This window comes from Sphaerulina musiva (assembly GCF_000320565.1).
Source record: "Sphaerulina musiva SO2202 unplaced genomic scaffold SEPMUscaffold_12, whole genome shotgun sequence".
In the NCBI taxonomy this organism is placed as follows: Eukaryota; Fungi; Ascomycota; class Dothideomycetes; order Mycosphaerellales; family Mycosphaerellaceae; genus Sphaerulina; species Sphaerulina musiva.
Window position 1 is genome coordinate 699,461 of NW_016017394.1, and position 16,368 is coordinate 715,828.

Consider the following 16,368-nt stretch of genomic DNA (forward strand, 5'->3'; position numbering starts at 1 on the left):
AAAGACAACTGCTGGAGGGAGTAATGTTTTGGGCGACTTTCACATGCTTCAATGGGCGCTGCCTGCATTAATGTAATGCTCAGGTTACCGGGCTAGAAGGCTAGTAGCAGAACTAGTCAACTTGTTTGGGGGGGCTAGTCGGGCAGCTGCGTCATTGATGAGCACGAGTGAAGGTGCATGTTTTCTAGACACTGAAAAAAGTGTATAAGCGGCTGTATGCATTGCTTGTCCATATCTCTGCCTCATCTTTCGTTGTTCTTTGCGTGTGTTATCTTGTCACTCGGACCCGATTCTGATTAAGGTAGTGACACTGAGCGGCGAGCTCTATCGAGTCACCGAAGAACATACCTTCACCCCCTCGACCTCGACGCAGGCGGACCTGCCGCTCTTCTACAATTCAATTTCTGCAAAGACCTGAGACAGGACAGCTCTACTAAAGGATGTCTTCGCGCGCTTTGCGTAAGGCGCAGCGCGAACGAGAAGAGGCAGAAACATTGAAGAGACTGGAGCAGGAAGCGCAAGCCCTTGAAGGGGAAGAAGATGACGAGGAGGAAGCCGAGCCAGTGCCTGTAAAGCAGAAGAGCGCCTTTGAGCTACTGCAAGAGCAAGAGGAAGCCGAGGAAGAGGCAGAAGAGGACGAGCAAGACGACGGAGAAGACACGATACCGGACGAGCCAGTCGCAGCAGCGCCGAAGAGCACTACGAACAAGAAGAAAAAGCGGAAGAAGAAGAAGGGTAAAAAGGCGGACGATACGAAAGACAACGCGCAGACAGGCGCGGAGCTGGATGAGATTGATGCTGCGCTGAAAGAGTTGTCGACAAATGGCAATGGATTGCAGCAGCACACCACAGCAGCTGGAGTGGATTACACCTTGAACGAGGCGAATCGTCTTCTAGCAGTGGACACATCACATCTGCATGCGGCAAATGAAATGAGGCGGCTGTTCGGACGTGCTGCGCTGGAAGCAGATCGCGAGGATGGTGCAGCTCCTCGACACGGCATGGGCGGTGGCAATCGACGACAGCAACGACAGCAAGTCGGTCTGAGAGAGGCTCTGCGAGGAGGTCATCGGCAGGATGGTCGATCTGGTCTGTCTGCCATGGCGTTGCGGAGAAACATTTTCATCCAGGGCAAGGAAGACTGGCCACAGGCCACGAGTGGCGGCTTGGGCATGGAGGTGGAGGAGAAGCGCGCTGATGGTACTATTCTGTACAAGTTTGTGCACAATACGTCTTACCAAGGTGTGCAGTCGCAGTTTGAGACTTGTGTTGCCTCTATGGATCCACAGCGTATGATTGTGCTGCTTCAACACAACCCGTACCACATCTCGACATTGCTCCAGGTCTCCGAAATCGCGAAGCAGGAGCGCGATTTCACTACTGCTGGAGATCTCCTAGAACGAGCGCTCTTCTCGTTTGGCAGAGCCGTACACAGCACCTTCGCCAAGACATTAGCGGATGGCAAAGCACGATTGGACTTCCGCAGACCAGAGAATCGAGAATTTTGGCTGGCGAGTTGGCGATATATGCAAAACTTGACGATGCGAGCCACCTATCGCACCGTATATGAGTGGACGAAGATGTTGCTGTCGCTTTCGCCGCAAGACGATCCTTACGCACTGTGGCTGGTGCTGGATCAGTATGCTCTACGATCGAAAGAACACCTCGACTATGTCAATATCAGCCGCAACGTCCTTTTCACACCGGTGCACGAAGGCATGCCCAATGTGCAGTTGAGTCAAGCTTTGGCAGAATGTTCGGCAGGAAACAAGAGCAAAGGTCAACAGCTGCTGTTCTCTGTAGTCGGCAAATACCCCTGGTTTGTAGCTCGGCTGATGCACGAGCTCAACATCGACGCGCCTCCCGCTGTATGGGGTAAAGAAGCAGGCTCGACCAAGGAAAAGCTCTATGCCGAACTATACGCCACACGAGCAAAAGACTTGTGGAATACTCCCGAGCACACCGAACTGCTCCTGGAGATTGCCAGCGCCGTACCTGCAGAAACGCCCTCTGCAACGACCGATTCGTCCGAGATCACACCCAACATCGCCAGACATGTACTCCTATCCGACACTCCAGCGCTCATCGCCCTCGTACCTCGAGAATACACCAGCCAACTCGAAAGCTCATCCGACCCTCTCCCACCTTTCGACTCCATCGTCTCCTATCACCTAGAGCAGCGAACACAGCAGCAACCCGCTCGATCAGGCCCAGCCTCAGCCCGCACTCAGCAACAACAAGAACAAGCCGTCCTCGCCGCAATCCGCCAAGCTCTCGCACGTATGCCCCAACAAGAAGATCCCCAATACGCAGAAACCCACTCCGTCGCACGATTCTTCCGCGACCTTTTCCCCTGGTACAATCAGCGCTATCCGAGAATCCACGACGGCGAGGAGGATGAAAATGAGGATGAAGAAGAAGAGGACGAGGAAGAGCAGCCACCCGCTACAGCAGAAGAAATGATGACTCAAGTTCGCGAAGCAGGGCGTGAAAATGCTTTTGAAGAGTACGCGAGACGTTTCATTCGATTGCGAGGCGGCGAGCAGCCGGAATTGGATGTACAACGTGTTTTTCGCATGTTGACGCAAGGCGCGCCATTGGAGCCGGAGATTCCGGGATTGGGCGCTCTTGAATTGCGGCAATTTGAAGAGATGTTGGGGAATGCAGGGTTGGATTTGGGACAGGTGGTGAGGCATGATGAGCAGCGTATGAATGGGGCTGATGATGATCATGATGATGATAGTGATGATGATGGTGGTGATGATGGGTTTGAAATGCCAGGCGGCTTTCGATAGAATTACATAATCTACCTCACCTAACCTACACGACGAGCGTAACTAAGGTAAGGTAGGTACCTATAGGTAGGTATGTAGTCTTGACAGAATAGTTCTTCGCGTCGACAGTGGCGCCCGCCTGGAAAGTGTTACTGGACGATTTTCTTTTTTTTTTTTCTTTTTCTTTCCGGATCGTGTACTCTCGTTGAATCCTGCTCAATATGGCCATATTCCTCCTGATCGCCGAATTTGTCAAATATTTGTGTGGTTAGGTAGACAGAAGTGAGGCGGAGAGAGAGAGGACCATCAAGTGTGGCAAAATGTAGGTTTTCGACTGTTTTTGACCATCTATTTCTGCTTGGCAATCAGATCAGACAAAGGAGACATGGCGTCTTCCCGATCCAAAATCACCTCTATCAAGTTCAAGCCTGCGACAGTGCGCTCGTCTGCACGATCCAGGGCTTGACGCAGTTCACCCACGGTCTTTGCAACAGCAGTGTGAGAGACGTACTCTCCAGTAGCCTCATTACTCTTCTCTGCGACACCAAAGAAACTCGGCGCTTCCAGGTACCTCCATCTTGCCACGTCGTTGTAGCCCTGATCTTTCCCATGAATACATCGTTCGATGGTGTAGCCATCATTGTTCAGCAGAATGATTGTGACGTTGAGCTTTTCCCGGATGATGGTGGACAGCTCCTGCACCGTCATCTGAAATGAACCGTCTCCTATCAGAAGGACAGCGCGAGGTAATCTCTCCTCATGACGTGGCCACTTGCCAGCTTGATCGAGTTCTCTCTGAGCAAGGGCGGCACCTTGACATGCTGGTAACATGTACCCAATCGATAGCCATGTGGCAGGATTGAAGAATCGAACATGCTTCGGCAATCTGAAGTCGCGGATGCCATATCCTGCGGTGCCCGTCTCGCCCATGATGATATCTCCCGTGCGTAAGTAGTTTTGCGTGAGGGCGTATAGGTTTCTTTGGTCTAGCTTCTCGGTATCTGAAGATTCCAGTGCTGATTTGGTAGTCTGTGCTGTATGCTCTGCGGGTACCTTGTGCAGCTTTGTAACATCAACCTCGTTGAGAAGCAGTGACAGAAACTGCTTGGCAGGTAGGTCGCGGAAGATTTTGTCCTCGGAAGTGACAGACGAGGACTTGAAGAAAATGGTGGTCTTTGTGGGAGGAATTCCGGTCGAAAAGTATGAGTTGGTGCCGGAGAAATGTGGTCCAAAGCACAAGACCAGATCGGCGGTCTTGATGTAGTCCTGGTATTCTTGAGGAGCCCATTGACCCTTGTACACGCCACGCACATTGGGCAAAGTCTCGTCAACACATCCCTTTCCGAAATTTGAGGTCCAAGTGGGCCAGCCAGTGGCCTCAATAAGCCGGTGAAGCTCTTCCAGAATGCCATACGCTAAGCTCTCGCCGTCAACATAGATTGCTGGCTTCTCAGCTTTGCTCATCCGATCCTTAAGAAGACTAATAGCGGGAGCCTCATTGGCAGAGGAGGTGGCGCGTAGAATCTCGATAGGCGTCTCGAGTGTGGCACTGCTCACCGGGACTGCAACCATGTCCACAGGAATCTGTAAGTAGATTGGACGACTGTGAAGCAGGCATTGTGCCAGAGCAGCGTCGAGAAGAGCGGTAGCAGTCCGCGGGTCCGAGAGGTCGGCTTGTGCTACGGTGACATGTTTGTACATGGCGGCGAAGTGGCCATATTCGCCATCGTTCAGTGTGTGATGGATCAGACTCCGCGACTCATGTTGATGTCTGGTGGGGGTGCCGACAATGTGTATGACGGGGGCGAGCTCGGCATAGGCTCCTGCAATAGCGTTGACTGTGGAGGATTCGAAGTTAGAGAAGACGGGACGGGCATGTATAGGTATACCTCCTAGGAGGAAAAGACAGGAAGGAGACGGGATGGGCCGGTGACTAACTCGCACTCAGCTCTCCCACACCAAAGGTGGTGATCAAGGCTCCAATGCCTTTGATTTTCGCATAGCCATCCGCAGCATAGCCTCCATTGAGCTCGTTGCAGCTGCCCGTCCAGTGCAAACCTTGTGGCTCGACGTAATCAAGCAGCTCCAAGTTGTAGTCGCCAGGAACACCGTGAATGGTGCCAACACCGAGCTGCTTGAGCCTGGTGAAGAGATATTCGGCCAGCTTGATCTCGGATGGCATGATGGACTGTACTTCTTGGCTGGGTTATGTGCTCGTTCTTGACCAGTGACCAATGACTACCTTACTGACAGACAGTCGGAGACAGACGGGCGAGAAAGTCAGAGTGACAAGAGACGAGTACTCCAAGTAGGGCAAGAGTTCAGAGGTAAAAGGTCAGGTGCAGTACTGTTGGGAGATTAGCTACGGTATATATAGAAATACTGCCAACTCCCACCTCCTCACTCGAGGCAATCCTAATAGGTATAGACCTTATAAGGTAACATGTACGTATCATATCGATATCATCATCTGTATGCCGGATGGAGAGCACGCCGGTTCCGCTGAAGTTTCGACCGCCTCCAGGAGTGATTCAGGAGCCAGGTACAGTACGAGCTTGCAGTGGAAGCAGCCGGCCATGAGAACCGGGACTCCGGGTGCATCTCCTCCACTTGACTTGTCCTTCAGAGTCCAGACATTCCATCACGCCGAACACTCCGCCATCCACCACAACACTTTGTACAAGCCTTCCATTCCTCGGACCATACTGTCATCCCATAGGTACATAAACGGACATGCCGAAGCGACTTGCTGCATGTGAGCCCTGTCGCGAAGCCAAAGTCTCTTGTGATCATGCCCGACCTACCTGTCGACGTTGCATAGACAGCAATGAATTCGAACTGTGTGTCTATCGCGATCGACCATTCAAAAGGAGACGGACCACTTCCGTTCGCCAGACACCAGATGCTGTCGATGCTTCCGACTCTCGGCCATCTTTGCTTCTACATAATGCCAAAAGTCTCAACGACCATCTGCAAGAACACCTCGTAACAACATCTTCCAATAGCCTGCACAACTCGCCTGCAGCGAGCACATCAGCCCTCCATGTGTATCCTAACCCAGGCTACCAAGGACTATCGAGCCACACCACCATATTCGAGACTGTCAAGGCAAGCGGAGGCAGTGATGATTTCGCATCGTCCAAGTGTGTGCTTCACGAGGCAATAGGAGACCTCGAGGAAGCCGAAGTGGTGCAGCATACGAAATTCCTGGACGACCTCAGACGCCTCGATCTCAATGCCTGCGCCAAACTGATCACAAACTGGGTGTTATCGGGTGTGAATCTGGCCATAGCTGGTCCGCTTGTGATTCCCTGCACAGAAGCCGTTTGTGTCTTGTTCCAATCTCAATCGGGAGCCGAGCTTGCGTCGTCTCTGTTAAGGAACTCTCGTGAGCGGCTCACGACAGATGGCGCCATGAGCATTGCTACTTTCTGTATCACCTACTGTCAGAATGACCCTGGTTGGGCAACGCTGGGTTTGTTCCTTGTTGCTCTGTGCCGAGCAGTCCAGGATACGGCGTGCTTTTCAGCACTGTACACTACGAGGTCTAGTCAAAGACAGCTACAAAAGACATTCCTGCGATGCGCCGATCAATGTCTGGAAATCTGCTTGTCCTTGGACTGTCTCAACGATCTGCAGTTAGTTTTGCAGTACGAGAACTTCATCGCGCACTCCATGTAAGTGCCCGGGATCAAAAGGGTGATGCGTCTTCTCTCGTCCACTGTCTTCTCCTGTATTCCAGAGCGGCATCACACATGTTCCCAAACTGATGCTGACTTCAAATGTTCCCCTCCAGGATCGATGGTGATCAAAGTTTCCATTCGTGGCGTCGCCTGGGCGATGTTGTCAGCTCGCTTTATGCTTTGGGTCATCACGAACGAGTAGACCTTGCTTCACTGAGTTCTGGTGATCTGAGTAGTCTCCGAAGCCAAACATGTGCTCGTGCCTTCTCGGCCGACAAGAACATATCCATCTTCCTTGGACGACCTTATCGAATGCATAGCACTCATAGTACCCTGAAGATGTCGCGCAGCGATATCGATAGCCTCTTTTCTGCATGTTACAGCTTAGCATCCACCAATCCTTTCGACTACACCATCGAGACGACATGGACTGTTGCTTGCGCATTACTGAAGGAAAGGGTTCTCGATCTCGTCCGAGTCGAAGACCCTGTTTGTCGGAAAGAGCAGTCCAAGTTAGTGAGCAATTGATTCGGAGGGTAAGGTACTCCTTGCTAATGATACTAGTGGCATTCTACTGGACTGCGAAGCACTTCTCGCAGCGCTTCCCCATCGCTACCGTCTCACAGACCACCTGAGATCGTTCGAAGGCAATGCCGTAGAGCGAGACTTCGTCGCAAGTGCTGCCTTGAACCTGCTTCATGTCCGCTTCCTTCTACATTCGGTGTTTATGACCAAGACTTCAGAGCCGAGCGAGGAGCTTCTAGGAGTCTCCGGCAACATGTTGAAGTTAGCGGCAGAGGTAGCAGTCTTGCAAAGCTCACTGGACAACTCAGGTACTGGATTCATCTGGAAAGTAAGGATGGCTAATCTGTACAGAATCGTGTGATTGTGCTGATGCCAGCAGTAGATCGCGTTCTATGGCCTCCCTGCTGCAGGTATAATATGTCTGGCCTTGGTCAACCGAAGTCCACTCCTGCATGGCTCTTTCCATACCTCCCAAGCCATTCAGGACCTCGGTGTCTTGGTTGCCCATTTCGATGCTGGAGTGCTCATTCGTCCGGACGAGCCAAATTATGCCCTCTTGCAAGGTGCTACAGTCACGATCAAAAGTGTGCTGAACCGTGTCAGTCTTGGTGTATCTCATTCTGATGTGCCTGGCGACGTTCTCGTCGGCATGCCAGATGCGTCGATTCCTTTCGGAAACGAAACCCTGGACTTTGAGCTGGACTTTTGGACGAATCTCGCAGAGCATCCGGCGTTATATCAAGATGTGTAGCTTAAGCTAAGAATGTGGTCTCCGTGCAGCGCAGAGTGCTGCTCGTGTGACGCGCATCAACAAATGGTGCTATCTTGATTCTGAACACGCCGACTCGCCGAGACTCCGACATGTCGTACTCCAGTCGCGTTGAACGATACCTTACAGTACATGTACATTCCGCCTTATACCTGGGCAAGCTGCCTCCATTACAGACGCTCCCAGGAGGTACCAAGACAGACTCGTTCTTCCTTCCGATACATGACAGCATCGCACAGGTGGGTAGACAACGCAAGGCGTGCAGGGGGCGGAAAGGAGACTGCGTATAAGCACTTGGAGTATGTTATATTGCTTACATGTGCTTCCACTAGATCACTGTGAAAAACACTCCCCCCAGAGACTCACGTCCCCCATGTTGTCGCAAAAGCTTGCCGCCATTACCCTCAATCGAACGGATACCGAACCACTCCCCGTTGGCATCGCTCCAAAGGTGTTCTCGCCACAATACCGTTGGCGTTCAGACCAGCCAAAACCGCAATCGAAGGAATGGACGCATCGATTGAGCGCCGAGTCTCTTCTCCGGCAGGCCTCCACGCTGAAGGCATCTGCGAGCTCCAAAGCCATAGTTCCTATTTGCAATCTTGGTGTTGCTCGTGAGTAACCCCCAGACATGATTTCCACGTCTCAGAGATACTCGCTGAGTGCATCTCACTATTTTTCTAGGTCCCGTTGCGTCGACAATTCCATGGAATGCCATGGCGATGTCGTTGAAGGAGTCTGCCACGGTTGGCATTTCCCCACAAGATAAAAGTGCCTCAATGTCCTGCATCGAGGGCGAGCTTGACTGGGACCTGGGTCATGCACTCAACTATGGCCACTCGGCGGGATCACCGCAACTCCTTCGGTTTATTACCGAGCACGTGGAACTGGTGCATGAGCCACAGATCAGAGACTGGGCCACGAGCTTGACTTGTGGTAACACAAGTGCGCTGGACATCATCCTACGCATGCTGTGTGAACGTGGAGATTGGCTGTTGACTGAAGCATACACGTATCCTGGCACGTTGGAGATGGTGAAGCCCATGGGAATCAGTCTTCTCGGCATTGCGATGGATGAGCAAGGACTTCTTCCGGATGCTCTGGAGCAACAGCTGGTGACGTGGGACTCGACTCGCGGGCGTAAGCCCTTTGTGCTTTATATGATTCCATGTGGACAAAATCCTACTGGTGCGACACAAGGTCTCGAAAGACGCAAAGCGATTTATGAAGTCGCAGAACGCCACGATCTGATCATCGTCGAGGACGATCCGTACTTTTTCCTGAGACTTGGCGAATATGGCGCTTCGCCTCCCGCTTCCGCAGACGAGTACCTGGCCAATCTTCCCCAATCGTACCTTTCTCTCGATCGTTCCGGAAGAGTGCTTCGACTTGATGCAACATCCAAGATTCTGTCCGCAGGCCTGCGTGCTGGTTGGGTCACAGGTTGTGAGCAGCTGATCAACCAATTTATTTACCACACTGAGTTCTGCACCACTGCTGTCAGCGGTCCCTCGCAGATCCTGATGTATAAACTGCTGGATCAGACGTGGGGGCATCTGGGGTTCGTAGAATGGCTTCGGGCCCTCTCATCGCGCTACCGCGAGTCGCGTGATGCATTGATTGCAGCCTGCGAGCGATGGCTTCCCGAAAGCTGTGCTTGGAGTGTGCCTACATGTGGCATGATGGTGTGGGTGCGCGTCGACGTCTCGAAATTTCCCGACTACTCGCGACTCCACGCGCACGAGGTCGAAGATGCAATTCACGCCTCTGCAGTGTCTTCGGGGTTGCTGCTGAGTAAAGGTAGCTGGTTTGCAGTGCAGCAGGCAGAAATTCCCAGCAATGTTATTGCCTTGAGGCTGACGTTTGCTGCTGCGCCCAAGGAATCATTCGATGCTGGCATGAAGTGTCTGAGAGATGCGGTCCTTGGTGTCCAAAGCTGCAGCAGGAATGGTGTTTGAACGTGGTTCCAAAGTCATGAGGAGTCTAGTTTAGGTACCTATCATGAATGATGACTGTTTATTCAAACCTCACAACGGCTTCTGCTAGCAGACATTTCTGCCCTCGCATCGCGTAGCCACATTTTCTTCTTTTTGGGAACAAACAGCATTCTATCAGGCAACACAGTTCTCGTGACGATGATATATTTCATTTTATTTTATTCGTTAAGTGTATGGGCGTGCTTAAAGGTGCATTACTAGCTCTACGACCAAAGGGGGGATCATTATTTCAAAAGAAGCTTAACCTAGGAATTGATTCTGAACCACCGGAGCTAGCGATACGACCGTCAAACAGAGACATATGTCACTCCGATTTCTTCTTTCTGTATACAAACTCATCAGATGCCGAATGATCTATTGAGTTTGAAGTGCCCACCACAGCAAGCGGAGAATACTAGAACTATAGGTACACTTGAATGATTTCAGTAGGAAAAAATCGACCCGTCAACACAGTAGACGGAAGCGTGCTGAGACTTGAGGTAGGTGACACAACAACATCAAAAGCGCCAACAACAACCTCCATGAAGCACAAAGAAGCCAAGAAGCGATAGAAGTATGATCGAGCTGGGCCTGCAGCGGATTTCGCGCTTGCTATCTACCACTGCACTTCCATGGAAAGCCATTCACGTCGCGGGAACCAATGGCAAAGGCACCGTATGCCACCTCACATCTGCCCTCCTCAATGCATACAACCGCTCGCAGTATCGGGAGAAACTCCAGCAATCACCTGTCACACACGGCCGCTTCACCAGTCCTCATCTCGTCGATCGCTGGGACTGCATAGCTTTCAGCAATGGCGGCGCCAGTCATCATGCCATGGACGTCGTGCCCGAGCGAGACTTTTTCGAGGAAGAAAGCGCTGTCAAGGCATTCAATGCGCAGCATAACATTAATGCTTCGGAATTCGAAATTCTCACTGCTACTGCATTTCGCCTCTTTACCCAAAGGGAGCTGGACGTGGCCGTTGTTGAAGTCGGCTTGGGTGGTCTTCTGGACGCGACCAATATCCTCGGAGAGCCAGTATCCGGGTCTACAGAAACTAAACTGATCCGGAAACGGTTCAATCCTGCGAAGTGGCGTCCAAAGCCTCTCATCACTGCTATTACACAGATTGGCCTCGATCATCGCGGATTTCTAGGCAACACACGAGCAGAAATCGCGACTCAAAAGGCCGGGATTATGAAATCAGGCGTTCCTGTAGCATGGGCCCGTGATGCCGAATTGGACATTTTATTCGAATCCAAAGCACGAGAACTGCATGCCCCTGTAATTCGATGGGAAAACATACTACCCCTCATGACACCCAGCGCGTGGCAAGACCTTTCGCCACCGAGGCGAATCAATGGCGAATTGGCCATCATATCCGCATGGACCGCACTCACGAATTTGGGCAGAATTCCCTTCGACGCCACACAAGATGATGAAACATCAACCACCACCACCAATACCAAAAATCTCCGCGACAACCTTCTCGCCGAATGGCAAACCATCATCCAAACCCACACTTTACCCGGCCGACAAGAAACCATCTCTCTCGCACCCATCATGCGCACCAGCACCAGCAAAACAACAACCGCCCTCCTCGACGGCGCCCACAACTCAGATGGAATCCACCACCTCGCCCAAACCGTCCAAAACACTCTTCGCACCCGAAACAAAAAAACCCCCACCCCGATAATTTGGATCCTCGCCCTCTCTGTCTCGTCAGATCGTAATCCCACTCCTATCCTTCAGACTCTTTTGCAACCTGGCGATAGAGTTTTTGCTGTCGAATTCGGTCCTGTGGATGGGATGGATTGGGTGCAAGCGCTTTCTGCGGAGGAAATTGCTGGAGTTGCGGAGGAGGTTATGGAGATGAAGAAGATGGAGATGGAGATGGAGATGGGATCGGTAGGGGGTAGAGAGGATGTGCAAATTTGGAAAAGGGATTTGGAAGGGGCGTTGAGAGGGGCTTGTGAATTGGCGGGGCGAGTTGGAGGGGAAGTGGTGGTTTGTGGGAGTTTGTATTTGGTGGGGGATGTTTGGAGGTTGTTGAGAGAGAGGGAGGGAGAGAGAGAGGTAGGTAGATAAACTATGAGGCTGGGTAATGGGAGAGATGGATTGATGGATTGATGGGTCTTTGTATACTACTACCTACCTACCTACCTACCTACCTACCTACCTGACCTTAATACGTTAGTGAGCAATATGTATGTAGGTGTTTTTTCCTTTCCTTTCCTTTCCTGACGAGTGTCTTACATTCTAGGCTGGAAGACTATCTATAGGCCTACTTATAGAGACCTTCGGTATCCAAGTATGTCAACTTAAGTTCAACTGCTGCAAGATCAGAATTCTTCCGAGTCGTGGAAAATGAAATATGAATATGCCTGTAGCTGACTGGCTGGCTCTCTCGCCCAAGTTCCCGTCTCTACTACAATGTATCTCGCCAAGAGAGAAGAAGGGGACAAGGAGAGGAGAAGGAACAGAGGAAGAAGAAGAACAAGGAGGAGGTAAATCCACCTGAACACCAAAATCCGAACATAAATTTATTCATCCTTCATCATAACATTCTGCATCCATAATCCTTTTTCCCCCTTTTCAAGATCAAAAAACCACAGAAAAATAGTCCTAGTCTCAATCCTTCCTTCCCTCCCCCCTGTTCCCTCTCTTTTTTGTTTCAAAACAAAGCCTTAGCAGCCACGCTCAACAACCAACTCGCATCCTGCCAACCCGCACCACCACTACTACTACTATAATCTTGATCTTGCACTCGACCAGTATTCTTCCCATCTGAGCTCAAAGAAGTAGAACCACCACCACCTGCAGCTGCAGCTGCAGCAGCTTGTTGTTTCATCAATTTGTTCTTTTCCTCCCTTCGTCTTTCCTTCTCCGCGAACATTCTCTTGTGCGCTTCTTCGGCAGTTTCGTTGTGAGCTGTTGTAGCAGAAGCAGCTGCACCGCCAGCAGTAACACTACTCTTTATGCGGTTCTGCTCGTCGTCGTTGTCATTATGGTCATCATAATCATCATCATCAGTTGTCTCAGCTCCCTCTCCATGAGGGGGAGCACCAAAGAGGTTGAAATTCATGATGCGATCGACCATATTTCCTAAGCCGAATCCATCTTTTCCTACGAGGGATCTGTCATCGTCTTCGTTTTCATCGTCGTAGTGGTCTCCGTCGTGAAATTCAGATCTCGAACGCTGCTGTTGTCGTTGTTGATATTGTTGTTCTTCCGCCATTGGCGATACAACATCGAAATACCCTCCTCCTCCCTGGTCAGATGTCCTCCGCTTTGGCGTCCTCATCCCCACCGGACTAGCCAGTCTACTAGTCCGATTACTTGCAGGTCGAGATCCATACCGACTACCCCAAGCCCTGATCGGCTGCTGTCTTACGCTCGTCGGACTCAAGGCACCATCATAGCCCATATGATAAGAATAACTGTGTCTCATGCCAGCTGTACTAGCAGCCAACTGCGCCATAGCTTCGTAGTTGTCTTCTTCCTCATCATCTTCATCATCATCATTATCCTCAGAATTCGCGGCTGACGGAATCTCTCTTCCCAATGATGTAGCAGATTGACGTGTGGCAATCCAACTCTGTCCTTTATCTTCCCGGACTAAAGCAGAAGTGATGGCGCCCGCATGTGTGAGCCAGCTGTCATTGTTATTATCATCATGCAACCGTTTCTGAGCTGTAGGTGTAGCTGCACCTGATCTTCGACCTCGCGAATGATGATAATGACCATATCTGCTACCATCCCTGCGAGATTGCTGTTGCTGCTGCTGCAAAGATCGTCTATAACCCGACTGTGCAGCAGAGTTCGAAAAAAGAGCTGCTTCGCTTTTCGCTTTGGGGATTTGTCCTGCTCCAACAATCTCACGTCTCCTCTTATCATCCGCCTCTCTGATCACTACAGGACCTCCCGTGACATACGCAGTAGAAACATCCGCTCCTCTCCCCTCCTCTTCCTCCCCATCCTCCTCCTGGTCGTCGTTATCGTGATCGTCCCGATCATACAAACTCCCCCTCCTACTCAACCCGCCTCCCACGCGCGAACGTCTTCTGCTCCGACTACCACTCCTACTCAAGATCCCTGGAGTCGTCGGCGCAGACTGTCCAACCAAGTAGCTCGGATGTCGTCGAATATAGGCAGCTTCACTATCAGCATTGTAGGGTGTTCGGAGAGGACTGTTCACTCCATCTCCTTTGCTGTCTGCTTCGTACTTGGTGGAGAGGGGTGCAAGGCGGAGGTTGGCGAGGTTGGTGGTGGACCGCTTGGATCGAGAGCGGGAGCGTGGGGTGCTGCTGGTTGCGGAAGCCATGTGGTAAGGTATATATCAGGTTGTTTTGTTGGTTGGCATCTCTCTCCCTCTTTCTCTCTGGCTGCCTTCTACGGTATACTTTCATGGGACCTGGCCTGGAACCTGGCTGGGGAGAATGAATCGCCCCACATCCCGAGGTACATAGGTGTAACTTCTGCCCGTGCGAGGCGCTGACTACATAGCTCCTGAATACCTAGGCCCCCACTTTGCTTAGAGTCGAAGACCACATTCTATTAACCTGGACTTCAGTATTCTTTCGCCTAGGAGGTACTACGGGTAGAGCAGTCTCAAGCACATGATAGCATGATATTTCCGCCTTCGAAATAGTAGGCTGGCGAGGTCTTCTTCGTCTGTGCTTTGTATTCTGAGCTGCGCATACAAACACGATCCGCGAACGATAAACTGAAGAGAGAGAAGAGAGTATACAAGGCCGAGGACCGGATCGAGAATAGACAGTATTGCTGTTTTTCAATGATAAGGTATCATCATTCTGCCAGACGCCAGCGTCTATAGCATGAATTATTTGAACTATTGGAAGATATCACGCGGAGCATCCCTTCAGCATCATCATCATCATCCGCTGCATTCCAGGCCTACAAAGGAAGCAGCGGGTGCGTGGCCTACCCTTGGACAGAGAGAGTGCTCTCGACGACATGGATCGCGGCAACACGATACGCTCTTTCGACGTGCCGACGCGAGAATCAGGTGGTGGCGTAGCTTCCATGATCTCCTCTCTCACTTGCCTCAGGTCCCGAGTTGACTGACACGCGGTGGGATTCGACATCTGTGGCCTTAAGTTCTTAGAACCTTGGGACGAATTGCAATGTTCTTTCGCTGCAACTGTGAAGCTGCCGCAGACTTTATCCCATAGTGTGGCCTGAACTGATTTACGTCAGGAGAGTACCTTAGGCGCGCTTTGGCATGGTCGAGCACGGCAGTGACAGATTCTGGATTGAGTGCCCAGCCGCCGACTGTGCCAGAGTCATCCTTCCATCGAGTGCAATTACGCCATTTCGTACAAAAGATGGGGTTGATACAGACATCGCTCTTGCGCGTATTTCTTCGTCCGCAAAACTCAAGCACGGCACCACTCAAACCATGCGACCCAGGAAAGTACTTTGTGATGGGAGATGAGGGATAGACTGCAACGTAATCACGTTCACGTGTGAAAATCCCGCGAGGTCGGTCTGCCTTGCGCAGTGTTGTTGTCATCTGTGGGTATTTAGTCTAGATAGCTCTGTTCTGAAAAACGCGACTTGTGCTCACCACTGCGAACACGATGTGATCGGGATCTTCTCGAGGTCGAGATAGAACCACGATTGGATGGTCGTAAGGGCCAGTGCTTGGGAGCGCTTTTCTTCTATCCCAGTAAGGATCTAGTATTCGGTATGGCTTTTGGTCGTCTGCTTCATTGCGGTAATGGACGCGCTCATTGATGAATCTATGTACCAGGCTGTCGTCTGGAAAGCGTAACACCGCGCCCTGGAATACCTCTGAGGTATATAGGCGGTCTGGGTGTCGATAGGTGCAATGCATTATGATGTGGGCTCGCTGAGTTGGCGAATTGCTGTGTTGCTTTGATGAGGGTGGTTGCCATGTTCAGCCTTCTTATAAAGCGATTCCTCGCCAACACACTGCAAAAGGATATATCTGTCAATGGCACGTGCGCACCTGTGTTCCGGCACTTTGTCGCGATGCACATCGTCGAGAGGTGAGATAATCTCGGTTGTAGCAATGTTCAGTCTGTGTGAGCGCACTGAACGCCTTGGTTCGATCTATTGTGGCACTTGTCGTCAATAACTCCAGAGGTATACTTGTTTCAACTCGCACAAAGGCTGGTGTCGGGGAGGTCTGCCCTGGAGCGCGATCCAGTCTGGAACAGCAGAGTGCGATGGTGTTGTATCTGCTTGTTGTGAAAGTACTCATTCCACGAGTTGATGTGCTCGATACCTACGATTGCTTGATAGGCGTCTAGCTTGCATGTAGTGAGCGCTTGCACAACGTAACGAGCCAGCAGCTAGACATGTTCTGCTATTTGATGGAGGATGGCTAATGCAAAGTGTTCTTCTTGATGATGTTCGCCCACATCACGGTCGCTGCTCTCGTGTAAGGTATTTGATTCTCGAACTGTCTCAGAAGATGATGTTGTGACTCGGAATGCCAGACGAAACCATTTGGAGCTCAGCACGGGCCGTTGATCGACGGCGGAGTGGTCGAGATGCATTTGCTGCCTACCTTGCCGATCTTCCAGGCCTACGAGTCTTACCGTCTTTCAGCTGTGCTAGGATTGCGAGTGTGGCGCTGCAGAAGTTGG

At 51.3% G+C, this 16,368-nt stretch overlaps 7 protein-coding genes across 7 annotated transcripts; 4 read left to right on the top strand and 3 right to left on the bottom strand.

Moving 5' to 3' along the window:
* Positions 1-234: 234 nt before the first annotated feature.
* SEPMUDRAFT_94146 (pyruvate decarboxylase) lies at positions 235-4,956 on the bottom strand (the record flags this gene model as incomplete). The annotated part of the gene is made up of 2 exons (XM_016910629.1): positions 235-4,612; positions 4,713-4,956. 2 exons carry the CDS (start codon positions 4,954-4,956, stop codon positions 3,123-3,125), a joined length of 1,734 nt encoding a protein of 577 aa, XP_016756591.1. The 3' UTR covers positions 235-3,122.
* On the top strand, positions 235-5,093 carry SEPMUDRAFT_152121 (DUF654-domain-containing protein). The gene has a single exon (XM_016907256.1). The coding sequence runs from the start codon at positions 441-443 to the stop codon at positions 2,793-2,795; it is 2,355 nt and encodes a 784-aa protein (XP_016756590.1). The 5' UTR covers positions 235-440; the 3' UTR covers positions 2,796-5,093.
* Positions 5,094-5,507: 414 nt separating this feature from the next.
* SEPMUDRAFT_166898 (uncharacterized protein) lies at positions 5,508-7,733 on the top strand (the record flags this gene model as incomplete). Its single annotated transcript, XM_016908269.1, has 4 exons — positions 5,508-6,451; positions 6,571-6,969; positions 7,022-7,310; positions 7,365-7,733. The coding sequence occupies 4 exons, from the start codon at positions 5,508-5,510 to the stop codon at positions 7,731-7,733; spliced, it is 2,001 nt and encodes a 666-aa protein (XP_016756592.1).
* Positions 7,734-8,124: 391 nt separating this feature from the next.
* SEPMUDRAFT_74150 (PLP-dependent transferase) lies at positions 8,125-9,777 on the top strand (the record flags this gene model as incomplete). Its single annotated transcript, XM_016910052.1, has 2 exons — positions 8,125-8,365; positions 8,436-9,777. The coding sequence occupies 2 exons, from the start codon at positions 8,125-8,127 to the stop codon at positions 9,707-9,709; spliced, it is 1,515 nt and encodes a 504-aa protein (XP_016756593.1). The 3' UTR covers positions 9,710-9,777.
* Positions 9,778-10,097: 320 nt separating this feature from the next.
* On the top strand, positions 10,098-11,818 carry SEPMUDRAFT_74155 (Mur ligase; the record flags this gene model as incomplete). The annotated part of the gene is made up of 2 exons (XM_016910053.1): positions 10,098-10,173; positions 10,232-11,818. The coding sequence occupies exon 2, from the start codon at positions 10,304-10,306 to the stop codon at positions 11,816-11,818; it is 1,515 nt and encodes a 504-aa protein (XP_016756594.1). The 5' UTR covers positions 10,098-10,173; positions 10,232-10,303.
* A 474-nt stretch (positions 11,819-12,292) lies between these two features.
* SEPMUDRAFT_159361 (uncharacterized protein) lies at positions 12,293-14,054 on the bottom strand (the record flags this gene model as incomplete). The annotated part of the gene is made up of 1 exon (XM_016907839.1): positions 12,293-14,054. One exon carries the CDS (start codon positions 14,052-14,054, stop codon positions 12,405-12,407), a length of 1,650 nt encoding a protein of 549 aa, XP_016756595.1. The 3' UTR covers positions 12,293-12,404.
* A 792-nt stretch (positions 14,055-14,846) lies between these two features.
* SEPMUDRAFT_136628 (uncharacterized protein) lies at positions 14,847-16,364 on the bottom strand (the record flags this gene model as incomplete). Its single annotated transcript, XM_016902787.1, has 2 exons — positions 15,321-16,364; positions 14,847-15,266 (listed from the first exon to the last, which is right to left on the bottom strand). Exons 1-2 carry the CDS (start codon positions 15,588-15,590, stop codon positions 14,847-14,849), a joined length of 690 nt encoding a protein of 229 aa, XP_016756596.1. The 5' UTR covers positions 15,591-16,364.
* Positions 16,365-16,368: the final 4 nt, after the last annotated feature.